We start from the raw sequence: 17,149 nt of genomic DNA on the forward strand, positions 1-17,149 counted from the left end.
TCTAGCAGCTGCTGACCTGTTAGTGTGGCGTCTATTACATTTCACAACAGGACTGCAGCACATGCTGCTTCTGCTACCGTGACACACCACACACACACACACACACACACACACACACACACACACACACACACACACACACACACACACACACACACACACACACACACACACACACACACACACACACGCACACACACAGGAATTGTGGAATAATAATGTATGCAAGTAAGAATATGGAAAGACCTCCTGCTAAAATACAACTTCTCATTATCCAATGGGGGAGAGTGGGTAAGTTGAGCCAAAGTGGTAAATTGAGCCAACCTTGTTTATAGGAAACGGTACACACCATTTATAATTTGACCAAATATTTAGGAAGAGGTTATCTGTGAAGTAAGAAACCACATGGAAAAATGGTAAGCAAGATAAGTCCAAAAAACGGATTTCCACCAAGTCAAATCAATTTATTGTGTTAGAGGTTTCATGATGCTTGTATCTAAACCAAATTCAATTATCAATTGGGGTCTCTATGAGCTTCAATATGAGGTCTTAAACCTAGCATGAAAGTGCATCCTTGTAGCTGTGTGGGCTAATATAGTAAAAATGTTTGCCTTGGGGTAAGTTGAGCCAATATTTGAGCCAATGGCAAGTTGAGCAAATGTAAGCGTTTATTTATTATGCAAGGCATTATCACTGGGATATGAGGTAACAACAGGGCCTGACCCATGCTAACAGTGTTTTAAAATGGACAAAGTGTTTGTTAGGTGTTAAACCTGTTGAGGACAGACATTCCGCTAGCGGAACGCCTAGCCAATATCCAATGGAACAGCGTGGCGCGAAATACAAAAACCTCAAAAATCCAATAATTTCAATTTCTCAAACATATGACTATTTTACAAAATTTTAAAGATACACTTCTCCTTAATCCAACCACATTGTCCGATTTCAAAAAGACTTTACAGCGAAAGCAAAACATTAGATTATGTTAGGAGAGTACATAGACCAAAATAACCACACAGCCATTTTCCAAGCAAGCATAGATGTCAATAAAACCCAAAACACAGATAAATGAAGCACTAACCTTTAATGATATTCATCAGATGACACTCCTAGGACATTATGTTACACAATACATGTATGTTTTGTTCAATCAAGTTCATATTTATATCCAAAAACAGCATTTTACATTGGCGCATGATGTTCAGAAAATGTATTCCCACCAAAAACCTCTGGTGAATTTACAAAAATACTCATCATAAATGTTGACAAAATACATAACAATTATTTTAAGAATTATAGATACAGAACTCCTTTATGCAACCACTGTGTCAGATTTTAAAATAGATTTACGGAGAAAGCACATTTTCAATATTCTGAGTACATAGCTCAGCCAACACGGTGAGCTATTCAGACACCCGCCAAGTTCGGGGCAACCTAAACTCAGAATTAGTATTAGAAATATGCTCTTACCTTTGCTGATCTTCGTCAGAATGCACTCCCAGGACTGCTACTTCCACAAGAAATGTTGTTTTTGTTCGAAATAATCCATAGTTATGTCCAAATACCTCCGTTTTGTTCGTGCGTTCAGGTCACTATCCAAAGGGTAACGCGCGAGCAAAATTCGAGACACAAAAAGTCAAAATGTTCCATTACTGTACTTAGAAGTATGTCAAACGCTGTTTAAAATCAATTGTTATGGTATTTTTTACGTAAAATTGCGATAATATTCCAACTGGACAATAGCGTATTCATTCAAGGAGAAAAAGAAAAACAGCGTGCTCGCGGGAACGCGCATATCCAATCCCTTTGTTGCCAGGCAGACCACTCAGTAACTGAGCTCCTATACTCTGCCCAGTGACAGGAGAAGGCTCAAACCACTTTCTGAAGGCTTTAGACAGCCAATGGAAGCCTTAGAAAGTGCAACGTAACAGCACAGATACTGTAGTTTTGAAAAGGACTAGAAAGAAGAACTACAATTCTCAGATCCTCCACTTCCTGGTTGACTTTTTCTCAGGTTTTTGCCTGCCATATGAGTTCTGTTATACTCACAGACACCATTCAAACAGTTTTAGAAACTTGTGTGTTTTCTATCCAAATCTGCTAATAATATGCATATTCTCGTTTCTGGGCAAGAGTAGTAACCAGTTTAAATCGGGTACGTTTTTTCATCCGGCCGTGAAAATACTGCCCCCTATCCATATCAGCTTTTAAGCCTGTGTTAAAAGATGCTTCAAATTATTAAAATACCAAAAAGCTATTATGATTGTGTTGAAATGTGTTTGGGAAATAAATATAGGTTTTAAAAAGGTAGTGGTAATAATTAATTCAGTTAAGACATTTGTAGGCGGCTTAACTTACCTTACCTCAATTTACCCCACGATTTACCCTGTAAATTGTGCCAAGAGACCACTATATTTGCACAAGTTATGTTTTCAAATCTGTAATATGTACATGATTTCTGATTATTTCCAGGGATACACATCCTGAAATGTATGTAGATGTCTTTGTTAGAAATAATACTATATTTCCCTTGATGGAATGATGCTGAATGTAAAAAATGTCTCAACTTAATCCACACTCCCCTACAGCATTCAGGACCAAAAGATCTCATATTGAGCTCCCTCACACCATACCTCTTTTGTGTGTGTGTGTGTGTGTGTGTGTGTGTGTGTGTGTGTGTGTGTGTGTGTGTGTGTGTGTGTGTGTGTGTGTGTGTGTGTGTGTGTGTGTGTGCGTGTGTGCGCGCGTGTTTGTGTGTGTGCGTGCGTGAGTGTGTGTGTGTGTGTGTGAGAGTGAGAGAGAGAGAGAGTGAGAGAGAGAGTGTGTGTGTGTGAGAGAGAGAGAGCGAGAGTGAGAGTGTGAGAGAGAGAGTGTGTGAGAGAGAGAGAGAGAGAGAGAGAGAGAGAGCGGAAAAGCAATTGTTTAATGCTGAATCAGTACTTAGAAAGAGGCTGAATATTCACAGGAAATTACTGTGCTTGTCAGTGCATGTGTCTGGAAGTCTCAAATCATGGAAAGGAAGGAGAGATCAAAATAAATGCCAACAGAATTATGCATAGAGCTCTGCCTTCCAATAGAAACTGAATAGAATGTGAAGTGAGAATGGTCTGGACATGTACTTTATCCAGATCAATCGTCTAGGACCATTCCTAATGAACTTTGTGTTTACGGAAAATATATAGTTAACTAAGATAAATATAAATTAGGCTAGTCCAGACAAACAAGAAAGTTGAATTTACCATGTAAAATGAGAGGTATGAGGGCGTCAGTGTTGGGAGGAGCTGTGGTTCCTAACCATCTCTCTCCGAGCTGCTCCGGGAGATGCATTCTTTATTCAGGGAAGGAAGGGTAGGCCCAGTAGGGTAGGAGGGACCTGAGTGACGATGAGAGAGCGAGATAAGAGACAGACGGAAAGAGAGAGAGAGCAGAGAGAGAGAGAGAGGTGAGCGGTGCACACACATCACTATCAACTGAATTTATTTTAGCAAAATACCTCTGGTATTCCAAGCATGGAAGGCAAGTTTTTAGCGTCCCCAAAACAACCTGAACGCACGCCGTCATGATTGGGGGATCAGCCAGATTCCTTGAAAAGTGCGTGTTCGCTGTTTCGGGGGACTGCAACAGAAGAAGTCGGTGCTGCCTCTGCTGCCTCAAGTCCTGCTCTCCCGCTCTAATGCCTTGCCCAAGGTTTTGAGAAGCGCTGAGGTGAGTCGTAGGAGAATAGGAATAGGAGAAAAGCGGACAGATCAGAAAACTGTTTCCCGAACTCAGGCAGCATGCTGTCCGGTATACCTACGGGTGGCAGGGCGCTCGGAACCGTTTCGCACAAACAATACCGAATGGCGCTGGGTCAAGGCAAAGCGATAAAGAAAAAAGTTTAACATGATTAAGAGGCATACAATGGATACGGACAAAGCCTCATCTAAGGTAGGCTACAGTGAGTGCAAATGTTTTATAGCACCATAAAGGCAATTTTTTTTTTCTCACAGCAGTTGGGTTTCTATAATGTCGAGCTGAATTAACAACTATAGCTTACTACAAGGTATTTCAATCTTTTTTTGTGGAGTTCTTGTTTTATAGGCTATATGAGTAGATTGAACTGGATTTGGTTCATACATTGTGGAGGTATTAAAACTCAAGCGCTATGGTATTATTTTTATTCAAAGCACGCCGTTTCCTAATATATTATATTTTCTTTACAATCTACTGCCATCTATAAACGAAATGTGGTCAACTTGTCAATTGTCAATAGTTTTAAAAAAATATTTGTTTATAGATGGTACAATTTATTAATCCGTTAATTAGGTTTTTCATCATGTCAAAGATCAATGTGCTACAAAGCGCACGGTTTTAGTTTTTTTTCCTTTAGAGAAAAGCGAAGCCTCCGTTTGCACTTGAAATTTCAATGCTCTGTTACGGCTCTCAATGTCCCTTTGTAATAATTCATTCAAATGAACACCACTCACTGAGCTGCCTTTGAAGTATACCTGATCCGCCTTTTATCGCCTTTTAAATATCCTACCCGTTTTAAACTTCTAATTGCGTTATTGTCATTTAATCCAATCCTAATCGGATTGAATTTGGCCGCGATATCACTTAATTCTCATCTGGCAAGAACTGTGCTCCCTCAGCCGAAAAACGTTATTCTATCTGTTCGCACAGACACATTGGCAGTTGGCTCACAACTTGCCCGCTGAGTTAATTGGTCCGAGTGCACATTTCTCTCTCTGTGCAATACATTTTGTATTTGGATACATGGAAATGCCAACTTTATTGTGTGTGTATTGGACGTGTTATTCAGCCTTGCTTCTAAAGGTTTATTTTTTCCTCCACAATTCCTTCCAATGTCCAATGTCGTTATTTATGCAGCTATAATCATTTTAGGTACTGTTGCTGTGGCAGCAAATTTATTGCCGCATGTGGTTGCTGCTTATTTCCCCTGAAGCTTATTTGATTAAATTTAGCCCTTTTCAATTTCGAAAAGTAGATCGCAGATGTATTTCATATTGTTTGTTGCATCTTTATAAGGAGCAGTGCCCCATCTCATCAGTCTACAGAGCAACCTAACAATACAGATAACTTTATTCTATCCATATGCACATTCCTCGTTGGCTATGTTACCCAATCCCCTATTTAAAAGGCAGCCAATCAAACCTGTTTTGTATTAAAGGTATGGGTCTATTCAGCATTGACACAGGGTGGTGCTCCTGTTAAGTTAAAAGCACTGATGGAGAGGAAATGTGTAATAGGCAATAAACGTGAATACTGGGATGCGGGGAGCTGAGGCCCTACTGTAATAATAATTTTGTGGTTGCTTATATTTGTCCTTTTTCACACATGTAAAAGTGTGCATTAATTTGATTTTTTTTCTTCATATCCCAACTCTCCCTGAGACACTCTCAGAGAGTGGGGTCACGGCCAGGGTCTGCCATTATCAACAGAAACCCTGGAACAATTAGGGTTTGTGCCTTGCTCAAGGGCACATCGACATATTTTCACCTTGTCAGCTTGGGGATTCGAACTACCGGCCTTTCGTTTACTGGTCCAACATTCTAACCGCTAGGTTAGCTACCACCCAGGATGGCCTAACTGCTGTACTATAACCGGGTGGCCTTGTGCTGAGGCCCATACTGTAACCGGGTGGCCTTGTGGTGAGGCCCGTACCGTAACCGGGTGGCCTTGTGCTGAGGCCCATACCGTAACTGGGTGGCCTTGTGCCGAGGCCCATACCGTAACCGGGTGGCCTTGTGCTGAGGCCCATACTGTAACCGGGTAGCCTTGTGCCGAGGCCCATACCGTAACCGGGTGGCCTTGTGCCGAGGCCCATACTGTAACCGGATGGCCTTGTGCCGAGGCCCATACTGTAACCGGGTGGCCTTGTGCCGAGGCCCATACTGTAACCGGGTGGCCTTGTGCCCACTCTAAACCTCTAAACCATGTTAAGAAATGGTCCAGTATCGATCATTTATCGCAAGTGGAGGAGCTAAATTCTTTTCCAATCCCATTTCATTTGACAGGCTGTGTTTGTCACTCTGGGGTTGGTATAAAAACCCCCCCCTCCCCCCCCCCCCCCCCCCCCCCCCCCCACCCCCCACACACACACACACACACACACACACACACACACACACACACACACACACACACACACACACACACTCCCCTTATATTTCATTTTGCAGTGCCTCATTTCATGTCCGTGTGCTGGAGATGGTTGGTGGTTTGTAATATGTAAGGGGAACCTTTAGAGGAGAAAAACACCTATCTCTGTTTACTGTAAGCACAACATGTTTACCAGCTCTGACTTCAAAACACTGTCTGCTCTAACAAAGACAAAGAAGAAGCAAAGACTGTTTTCACAAAAGAGCTGCCTGATATGTCTGTATGTTTTCCTTTCATATCTCTGCTATGTCTCATTTATGTTTCATACGGTTCAAAATAATTGCAATGTGTTTATTAGCATGTTATTTAGCACTGAGGCATTGACTTGTTGCTGTGGAAATCTCAGAATGTGCATGCTGTCCTGGCATCTACTATATTCTCTCCTCTCTCTTTGACTGAGAGGAAGGAATGAAAGCCCCCTTTATGTCTGCTAAAACCGGATGTTCTAGAACTCTCCTGCATTTTTATCAGATGGTTTGAAATTTCGAAAGAAATAGCCTGTGCATACATTTCAAAGGAGTGTGAAAGTGTGAGACTGTGTGGATCTGTGTGTGGGTTAAGCATGTTCCTGAGAGAGAGGGGGAGAGAGAGAGAGAGATGCTATCTGGCCATTAACAGAGTGTGTCTCTATGGATCTACAGTATGTGTGTATATTTTCAGCCTGTGTGTGAGTTGTGACAGAGCTCTTTTTTTCTCACAGAGAAAAACAGACCACCCCTGCCCTAAATCCCGCCACTAATCTCGCCTTTCCTTTTGTCTTTTGGAACAGGTCTCTGGATCCAAATGTCACCCCCCCTGGACGCTGCCCCAGGCGGGGACCAGCAGTGTGTGACGGTGACGGGTGGGTGGCGAGGAGAGGAGAGGAGGAGGCCACAAACACATCGGCTTTCGGCTGCGATTCTGCACTAAATTGGCCCAGGCTGTGCCCTGTCCTGTGAGGACGAGCAGAGAGTGCTCTGGTCTGATATCTCAGCATGAATGGCGTCAGAGTCAACTTCACTTAGAGGACCTGCTCTTCCTAATGAGACCGCTGTCTCTCTTAAAGTTGAGGACTAATCAATTACAGGGGGATTAAGCCTAACCCTACGGCTTCTTGTTCTACCGCCCGTGAAAAAGAGGTGCTCAGCATCATCAAACTCTTTTAGAGGACTGTTTTTTTGTCGACTCTTTTGGTGGATTTACTTCAATACTTTCAATACTTTTCCCTTTTTTTTTTTTTTTGGTGCGTTGCTTTTTAATTTCTCCAAACCAAGGACATTCCCCTCCTTCTGATTTTACACTATGGAGTTTCAGGCTGGGCTGTGGAATAAAGATTGGGGTTCATTTCTGCGTTTCTGGTTGACAGTCATCCTGAGCCTCAATGTGCACTTCAGCTGCCCTGCCACCTCGTGCCCAGAAGAGTGTCGCTGCGACAAAACCTTTGTTTACTGCAACGAGCGGAGCCTGACGTCTGTGCCTCTGGGGGTGACAGAGGGCTACAAGATCCTCTACCTCCACAACAACCAGATCAACAATGCAGGGTTCCCATGGGAACTACACAACGTGGCGTCCGTGGAGACAGTGTATCTCTACGGCAACCAGTTGGACGAGTTCCCCATCAACCTGCCTAAGAACATACGGGTGCTCCACCTGCAAGAGAACAACATCCAGACCATCTCCAGGGCTGCCTTGGCCCAACTGCCCCGCCTAGAGGAGCTCCACCTGGACGATAACTCCATCTCTACGGTTGGGGTGGAGGAGGGGGCATTCCGGGATGCTGTCAGCCTCAAGCTGCTCTTCCTCACCAAGAACCACCTGAGCAGTGTCCCGATTGGTCTCCCAGAGGACCTCACAGAGCTGCGATTAGACGAGAACCGTATCGCCGTCATCGCTGAGGAGGCGTTCCAGAATGTGACGCGGCTACAGCGCCTCCTGTTGGATGGCAACTTGTTGACGGACGAGGGCGTGGCCCCGGGGACATTCCAGGAGCTGTCCAACCTCCGGGAGCTGGCACTGGCCCGTAACTCTCTGACGTTCCCCCCGCCCCTCCTCCCGACGCAGTCACTGGTCAAGCTCAGCCTGCAGGATAATCAGATGGACCAGATCCCAGTGACCGCCTTCTCCGGCCTGCAGAGGCTCGAGAGACTGGATATCTCCAACAACCAGCTGCAGACGCTGACACAGGGGGTCTTTGACGGGCTCGTCAGCCTCAGACAGCTCACTGTTCGGAACAACCCGTGGCGCTGCGATTGCACCGTCAAATGGGTGGTGGTGTGGCTCAAGTCGCTGCCAGGCTCCATCAATGTGCGCGGTTCAATGTGCCAGAGCCCAGCGAGGGTGCGCGGCATGGCAATCAGAGAACTCACCCTGGATTCTATCCAGTGCCCAGCTGGGACGGACCTCCAGCCCGACCTCTGGCCTACCCTGCGCTCCATCTCCCCGCACCCCCAACTCCCCACCACCACCACCACACTCATTACCTCCTCCATGACCAGCTCTATTCCCACCTCCACAACCTCCTCCTATCCCACATCACCCTCCCCTCCCCCTGCCCTGCCTCCCCACCCCGCTGGCCCCCTGCCCCCCTATGAGGACCCCCTACAGATATCCTTCCACGTGGTCAATGCCTCCTGCATTGAGGTAAGCTGGGCTTCCTACTTCACCGTCACAGCCTACAAGGTGACCTGGGTCAAGATGGGCCAGAGCCTGATGAGCGACGCCAGCCGCGAAAGGACGGTGAGTGGGGAAAGGCGGAAGCTTAGCTTGACCAACCTGGAACCCAGGTCGGTGTACCGGGTCTGTGTTTATGTGCTGGACACCCTCAACTCCTACCGCCCAGGGGAGGATACAATATGCTCAGACGCCAGAACCAAGTCGACCTCATCCAGCTCCAACAACAACAAGGCCACAGGGTCGGAGGAAGCTCAACAGGACACCAACTCCACTCTCCTTTTGGCCGGAGTGATTGGCGGGGCAGTCCTTGTCGTCCTGGTAATGCTGCTGAGCCTGTTTTGTTGGCACATGCACAAGAAGAGCCGCTCTGAATCGTCCAAGTGGAAATACAACCGTGGCAGGAGAAAAGACGACTACTGCGAGGCGGGGACCAAAAAGGATAACTCTATACTGGAAATGACTGAGACCAGCTTTCAGATAGTTTCCCTGAACAATGAGCAACTTCTGAAAGGGGATTACAGGATTCAGCCCATCTACACACCCAATGGAGGCATTGGCTTCAGAGACTGTCACCTCAGTAACAATAGCTTAGCCTACTGCAAGAGCAGCAACGTTCCCAGCACCGAGTTCTGCCACACGTGACGCTTCTAACAGGATGTTCACACTCCAGTTGTTTGTGAAAAAATATATACTGTACCATAGATATTTCCAAGTTCTGTCTGCCATGTAATTTATACTGTGGACAGTAGTGTGGAATTCTATCTGCTATCTTTTTTACTCTTAGAAGGAATACAAATGGTTTTCTAATCAGTGGGTTTAAATTACAGTAAGTGTTTTTTGCTTAACTTCGGGATCGGTGTCCCTTCTACGGGACAGTTGAGCTAACGTAGGCTAATGCGATTAGCATGAGGTTGTAAGTAACAAGACATTTTCCCAGGACATAGACATATCTGATATTGGCAGAAAGCTTAAATTCTTGTTAATCTAACTGTACTGTCCAATTTGCAGTAGCCATTACAGTGAAATAATACCATTCTGTTGTTTGAGGAGAGTGCACAATTTTGAACATGAAAAGTTATTAATAAATAAATTAGGCACATTTGGGCAGTCTTGATACAACATTTGAACAGAAATGCAATGGTTCATTGGATCAGTCTGAAACGTTACACACATACTGCTTCAATCTAATGGCCAAAATCTAAATTGCACCTGGGCTGGAATAATACATTATGGCCTTTCTCTTGCATTTCAAAGAGGATGGTACAAAAAAATACAAAAGAACGGTTGGTTTTTTCTTTGTATTATCTTTTACCACATCTATTGTGTTATATTCTACTACATTCCTTTCACATTTCCACAAACGTCAAAGTGTTTCCTTTCAAATGGTACCAAGAATATGCATATCTTTGCATCAGGGCCTGAACTACAGGCAGTTAGATTTGGGTATGTCATTTTCTGTGTTTTTTTTTGTTTTTTTTGTCAGATCCTTAATTTTAAGTACTGTATATAGGATTTTGTACCATTACGACACACTGGGTTGGTTCTGACAAACGCTGTCCTGTCTGTCAGGTTTTGGGTTGTTGGGTGCTATGAGGGATGGGATTCTTTGCTAACCACAGGAGCTAAATGATGGTCTTTATGCAGAGCCACCCCCTCAGAAACATTAGTTACGATAACACGGTGGTCAGGGACATAGTAACACTGCTGATTAGACTGCAGTGGAGAAAAGGCACTGCTGGTGTTTTTTTTAAGAATCAAAGTGCACTTTCTAATGTAACAGAGAGAGTAAGCAGCCATCCAGGAAATTAGCTTTTTGTGGAAATCCCATCAGAGAGGAAAGCGCACACTTTTCAACACCCCCTATTGCCCTCTCAAGACAAAGTGAACATGTATGAATGTGGTAGGCAGGGAGGATGCCTTCACAGGACTAAGTGAACATGTATGAATGTGGTAGGCGGGGAGCAGTGGAGGCTGCTGAGGGGAGAACGGCTCATAATAATGGCCAGATGGAGCAAATGAAATAGTGTCAAACACCTGGAAACCATGTGTTTGATGTATTTAATACCATACCACCTATTCTGCTCCAGTCATTACCACGAGCCCACCCTCCCAAATGAAGGTGCCACCAATCTCCTATGGCAGGGAGACTGCTTTGACAACTGGATATAGATTGTCCTTCAGTGACACATGAGGTAGTACCAGCCGTGGCCACTAGGGGGCATGTTCTCTCAGTCAGTATAGAGGGGTAAGCGAGAGAGTTAGCAGTAAAGATCCTTTAGCTCCAGCAATCCCTCCAGCAACCATAGCTCATGGTTGTCACTAGTTACCACAGCCACAAAGTCAAAATGGCTATATTGTAAAGATGAATGAAGACAAAAATGTGGTTAGGCATAAGAATAGCAGTGTGGTTAAGGTTAGGGTTAAGGTTCAGACGAGGTTTCAAATGAGATTTTAGGAAGATAAATTGTAGAAATAGGTGGGTTTTAGACATAATTATGACTTTGTGGCTGTGTTAACTAGTGACGACCGTTACTCAATCTCAAATGGCATTGCTCTGAGTATTAATGCTCGCGGAGCTACTTAATGATGTGGAATAATTTAAAACTAACTGTGCTCAGCTTTGTTGTTCAGCGGCTAAATGATATGGATTTTTACCACAGTGTGTTATTATCATGGGGGAGGCCGATGAGGTTGTGTTGGGTATCGTGTCTTTGCAAGGAGGTGTCTGCAATGATGATGAATGTGTAGGAGATACACTCACAGTTATTATACAGTCCGCTACCATTATATTGTCCTTTATTGTTTTGTATTTAAATGACAAATGTGTGTATCACAACGAATTATCAATGTGTTTATCTTTTATCTGCTTTACACTGAGTTGATAGAAGGGGTTTCCTGCTGTAGCATGTGAATAATTTCCATTGGGATTGGCTATTCTATTCATTCATTGATTGATTGGTTCAAACGACAAATTCACCATCAATTCAAAACAATGTTAGCTAAATCTGGAGCTGCCCCCATACATGAAGCATGAACATGTCCTTATCTGATCTCCCTCATCTTAAACCTTCTCAGACTGCATCGGCTCAATTAAAACTATAGTGTTTCTGATGCTTAGAGAGAGAGAGAGAGAGAAAGAGAGAGAGAGAGAGAGAGAGAGAGAGAGAGAGAGAGAGAGAGAGAGAGAGAGAGAGAGAGGGAGGTGCTATCTGGCCATAAACAGAGTGTGTCTACAGTATGTGTGTATTTTTTCAGCCTGTGAGTTGTGACAGAGCTCTTTTTTTCAGGCAAGCTGGCTCCAAGTTAGGAATGCCTGGTGCCACTGAGAAGTCATCATTATACACTTCTTACTCCGACTTTATTTGCTTTGACATGATTTTATTTTGCGGGCAGAGTTCAAAGGATCCACCCGCCCTACTCCTCATAATCCTCATCCAAAAAAGGGAGAAAAATATGCAGACTTTATTTTCCAGACTTTATTTTCCAGACTTGGCCGTGTGAATCACAAGTTGAGAGAGGGAGGAGGGCCAAATGACACGAGATAACACTTCACTTCACGGGGCACCAAGCCACTGGCTGAAATACACCATTAATAAACCACGGCATTCCAATGGTTTGGCTGGACTTTAGACCAGTGGTTCACAACGAGGGGTATGAGGACCTTGGCCTATCCACAGGGGGTACTTGAAAAGACTCATGACCATAGGCCTACAGGTAAAATGCAAATGAGGGGGTGCTTCAGGGGTAGCCAAGGTTGGGAATCACTGTCCTTGACTAAAAATAATTTTGGATGGATATTGTAACATTATCAACAGTAAAAACCATTTTAAAGGTCAAACTCTTGTATTGTGCTGGGCTGTTCATGGCTAGAATCTCTGTTGTATTGTCTGTATTTGAAGAACTGCCATGCCAGTGCATGTATTAGTGTTAATTCCATCAGTATTCCCCGAAGTGGGGAGTTTATGATGCTATAAACACTATGACGCCATCATTCATCTTGACGTTTAATCTTTCATACGTGCTTTTTGAGTCTAATTTCCATTTATAATGCAGAAACTCTTTTTGTTAAGAAATGACAGTTGCTCTTCTGTGGTTATCAAAGTGTCTCCACATTTTTCTAACAACGTACACATATCAGCGTCTCAACCTGTATTAAAAGCTACGTCCAACTAGCCCCACTAGCGTAAGCTGACCTAAGGTCAGTTTGACACACATTAAGTTTGACACTGCTGCATGGCAAGTTACCTACAACATCCAACTGACATTTACTGACCTAAGGTCAGTTTGACACTGCTACATCGCAAGTTACATACAACATCCAACTGACATTTACTGACCTAAGGTCAGTTTCACACTGCTACATGGCCCTAGTGCTTATGACAGGTTATGTATCCACTGAACACTTTAACCTACCTGCCTGTAGAACAGTTATCCTATCTGACAATAATTCCATACAGCAAAGCGTCTTTGTTTTCTTTACCAGGGATTAGGTTTTAAATGTATTGTTAGTCAGTCAGGCCAACCTGTTGCAACAAGTCCCCAAAGGTACGAATGTTCCAAGGAGTGATAATAGTCCATTTATTGCCTTACCTTTATGCAGTACTGTATGGGCTAACTGTACTTGGTTAGTTCAATTACTTGTTCAGAGCAGAAGCAAGGTTTAAACTAATGATTGAATAGTTACTGTATGGAAAGCACACATTTTCATATTTCTGCAACAACAAAGAGAGATTGACCGACAACAATAGATCTGACACATAACTAATGAAAGACTGTTCATTCGTTACGACGCCTTGAGTGGTGCTGGGTAATGAATGATACAAAGTGACTGAGAAGCCTTGTTGGTTATTTGCAGCAGTACATTATTCTTAATTTCCTCCCTCATGTAAAGAAAGTACACAGATGCAATGGTGTGACCAATGGAATTAGACCGAACACATTATAGAGAGAGAGAAGTGAAAAATAGAGAGACATACTGAAACCTCTGGTTTATTACTGTTTCAGGCTTTGATAGTAATGTCCTTAAAGCTCATTGATTCTCATTGGAATAACTATGTTAAACCATTGAGAGATCAATTCAAACAAAGTACCCAAGTGGATAAAATGTAATACATTTTAAGTTATCTTTGTTTCGTCTCTCGTTAATTTTCAGTTTGAGGGCAAATCCCCCTCATGTGAATTACTGTCTGCAAATTTCCATTATAGACTCAAATTAATTCAAGGATTTGTGCATCTATTCACAGAAGTCTTCAGCAAACTATTCATGGGTTTTTGAAGTAATTGAATTTTCTGTGTTTTGGATAATCAACACTTCCCCATACAGCTGCTGGGTTGAATTAATTGAAATAATATGAACAACGACAGGCTATTTGTTCATGTATCATTTGACAGAAGAAAGTATGCTGAAAATCAACCATGCATGTAATTTGGCTTCTTTAGGGTGTTCTTGACTATTATGGCTTTTCATTTAGACATTGCGTTGTTTTGACTTTAACAACATAAACCAATATGCTATTTAGGAACCAAAGTACAATTTTTGTTCTCATGATGAAATCTTGTTGTTGTCCCATGTATGTGCCTTGAGGTTAACTTACAATGTAAAGTTCTTGAAACCTTTAAATGTTTTTGCACAAAATGTAAATATAGAAGTGAAGATTTTTGCAAATAAAAGTTCCTTGGGATTTGATTCATTGTCATTTCCATCAGAATGTTTTGTATAAGCTCTCTGAAACATTTAGTTTACTTTAGATGTCAGCAGATGTACTAGAGAGGTACTTTTCCACAACTTGAGTAGATCCACTGACAATGTTACTGATCTTGTAATTGTTTACATGGCATTGGTTCTCTGTTCTGGTGACTGCATTCTACAGTAGCTGACAGCTGTCAGTGTGTGCGGGTGTATGTGTGTGTATGCGGGTGTGGGAAGACAGTGACATTTTAAAATAGAGCACAAATAGGTACTGTTCTGGGTAAAACACTGAGCTTTAATTCCTATCTACAGAGTTATCTACCTATTGACCTTTAAATCCAATTATGCTTACAATGTGTCATCTATAGTTATCCACATATTTGTACCTGGTTATCATTAATACTGTAGCTCAACACGTCACATTACAGCTATCCTGCTTAGCTTTCAATTGAATACGGTACTGTTCTACTATGTAACACAAGTGCATCCCTATTTATGTCATTGACAAATGTATGTATATCACAAAGCTTATCTGCATTTCTTGCGGTGCAGGAAAAGTTATCCTGCAATAGGATAATCAAATGAAGATCCTACAACTGTAGATGAGCTGGTTAATTGACGCTTATTAAATGTAACATTGATGTCCAGTTGTACATATAGTCAACTTGGATTCCATTTGAGCAGTTTGCCTGCTAAATGCTCTAGTTCTGATTCAATTCCCCAAATTCCATCTTCTGTCCCATTCAATAGGCTTTAATTACAGCCTGCATGGAGGTGAGGCCTTGCCCTCTCCGTTCTGCAGGGTTATAACAATGTATACAATGTTTCTCTGGATCTCTGCCCATCTGCCTCCACTGATGAGGGTAATAATCATTAAGTAAAAGGAGACAGCAAATCCACTGAAGATCATTGCCTTGGCTTACTGTTCTGAGTGGAATATCAACACACAAATTGATGGAACATTTTTTTAAGTAGGCTACTGCTTAGTGAGTAAAATGCTTTGGCTAAATGGTTGAGAGAAACAATTGGAAGGATATTTGGACTGGTTTTCTATCACAGGAATTTTTTTTAGTTTATTTTGGTAAGAGGTAGTCATTTTTCAAAGGCAGAGATCAACTTGATTAATCAACTTGATTCAGCCCCGGGCCAATTGTTTCTTGAGCGGATGGTCAGGGTGCTAGAACATGATTTCTAATCATTTGCAAACTGCAAATTGACCGCAAGAAGCCCAAACATATATAATATTTGACTAAAACATAATAATTTCAAACCTTGCCTACATTTGCCTAAATCTCTCTGTTATGCGTAAGAATACTTGGGAACAGATTTTCAAAATTAAAATAACTTGGAGCTGGTTTTCTGGTGTTTCTACAGTCTTTTATATCCAACAATGAAAATATAAAACATACATATTTAGAATAAAACCACCCGCGGGCCGAATTCGTCTGGCCGCCAGTTGGGGAACCCTGTCCTTAAGGCTTATTTTGCACAAATAAGATGCTGGTAGCTGTATCCACGACCTTTACCCATAAGGCCAAAACATTGGATTCCATTGAAACACCAAAGATACCAATTGCTGTTATTTTCTCAGAAAAATAAGTGTATTCCAAATGCATTGAGAAGTGAGAAAATGTCCTCCCAACTACAAATTACCTGTCTAGAGATTACAAGTAATCAAGTGTATACAGTTCGCTCCTTCTAAGGTTTCTACAACTGGATTGAAAATATGAGCAATGCAACCCAATGGAGATTACCATCTAATATACCCTATTTACCAAAAAGGAACACAAGTGTGAAAATGACAGGCTTACAGCCGCCGAAGAGACTCGCTTTCACAACCCAGTGAAAATCTCCTCCCTACTTTCCCAAGCATACATTGTTTTCACGCGCAAAATACATTCTGTTCTGCCTCTCAGAGCTTATACAAGCACACGCATCTCAGCTACTCCTGAGCCTAATTGGCGACAAAATGTTTTTCAGAATAAAATTGCCGTCTGAAAGCTGCTCCATCAGTAGTTCCCCAGAGACCCAGCTATGGCAGCTCTGAGGCTGTCAACATCTCATGGATGCCTCTCCCATCCCTACAATCCCAATAACAACCACAGGCTTTTAAACTCCGCACTCCCCATCTCACAAATGACCGTCTTCACCTCACTAAAACCAACACTTGTTATTTTTCGGTGGTGGTTTTGATCGGCTGAGGTAGAACATTTTGAATGGCCCCTTTAGAATTTAAAAGTGGATGATATGACATTATAAAAAGATTACTGGCCTAAATGAATGTTATGATTGTCTTGACCTCGATCAAACCTCACTATTTGGTATTTCTAGATCAAACCTCAGTATGCTGTATGTCTCTAGATCAAACCTCAGTATGCTGTATGTGTCTAGATCAAACCTCAGTATGCTGTATGTGTCTAGATCAAACCTCAGTATGCTGTATGTCTCTAGATCAAACCTCAGTATGCTGTATGTGTCTAGATCAAACCTCAGTATGCTGTATGTCTCTAGATCAAACCTCAGTATGTGTCACGGTTGTCGTAAGGATTTGACCAAAATGCAGCGGGAATATGTATACTCATCTTCTTTTTATTTTGAAGAAGGAGAAACAACTAAATACGTATACAAAAAAGAACAAAATCGAAA

At 42.5% G+C, this 17,149-nt stretch overlaps 1 protein-coding gene across 2 annotated transcripts; it reads left to right on the top strand.

Annotated features, from left to right (window-relative positions):
* Positions 1 to 3,275: 3,275 nt before the first annotated feature.
* On the top strand, positions 3,276 to 14,500 carry LOC106608111 (leucine-rich repeat transmembrane protein FLRT2). Of its 2 annotated transcripts, none has more exons than XM_014205828.3 (2): positions 3,276 to 3,927; positions 6,932 to 14,500. In XM_014205828.3, the coding sequence occupies exon 2, from the start codon at positions 7,444 to 7,446 to the stop codon at positions 9,454 to 9,456; it is 2,013 nt and encodes a 670-aa protein (XP_014061303.2). In that variant the 5' UTR covers positions 3,276 to 3,927; positions 6,932 to 7,443; the 3' UTR covers positions 9,457 to 14,500. The 2 variants fall into 2 exon arrangements, with proteins under 2 accessions (XP_014061303.2, XP_014061304.2); XM_014205829.3 differs by having other exon boundaries at positions 3,276 to 3,705.
* Positions 14,501 to 17,149: the final 2,649 nt, after the last annotated feature.

Source organism: Salmo salar, chromosome 06 (genome assembly GCF_965601325.2).
Source record: "Salmo salar chromosome 06, fSalSal1, whole genome shotgun sequence".
Taxonomy (NCBI): Eukaryota; Metazoa; Chordata; class Actinopteri; order Salmoniformes; family Salmonidae; genus Salmo; species Salmo salar.

Excerpts from the sequence above, each read along its gene's own strand:
- LOC106608111 (XM_014205828.3), top strand. The coding sequence starts at position 7,444 with ATGGAGTTTCAGGCTGGGCTGTGGAATAAAGATTGGGGTTCATTTCTG.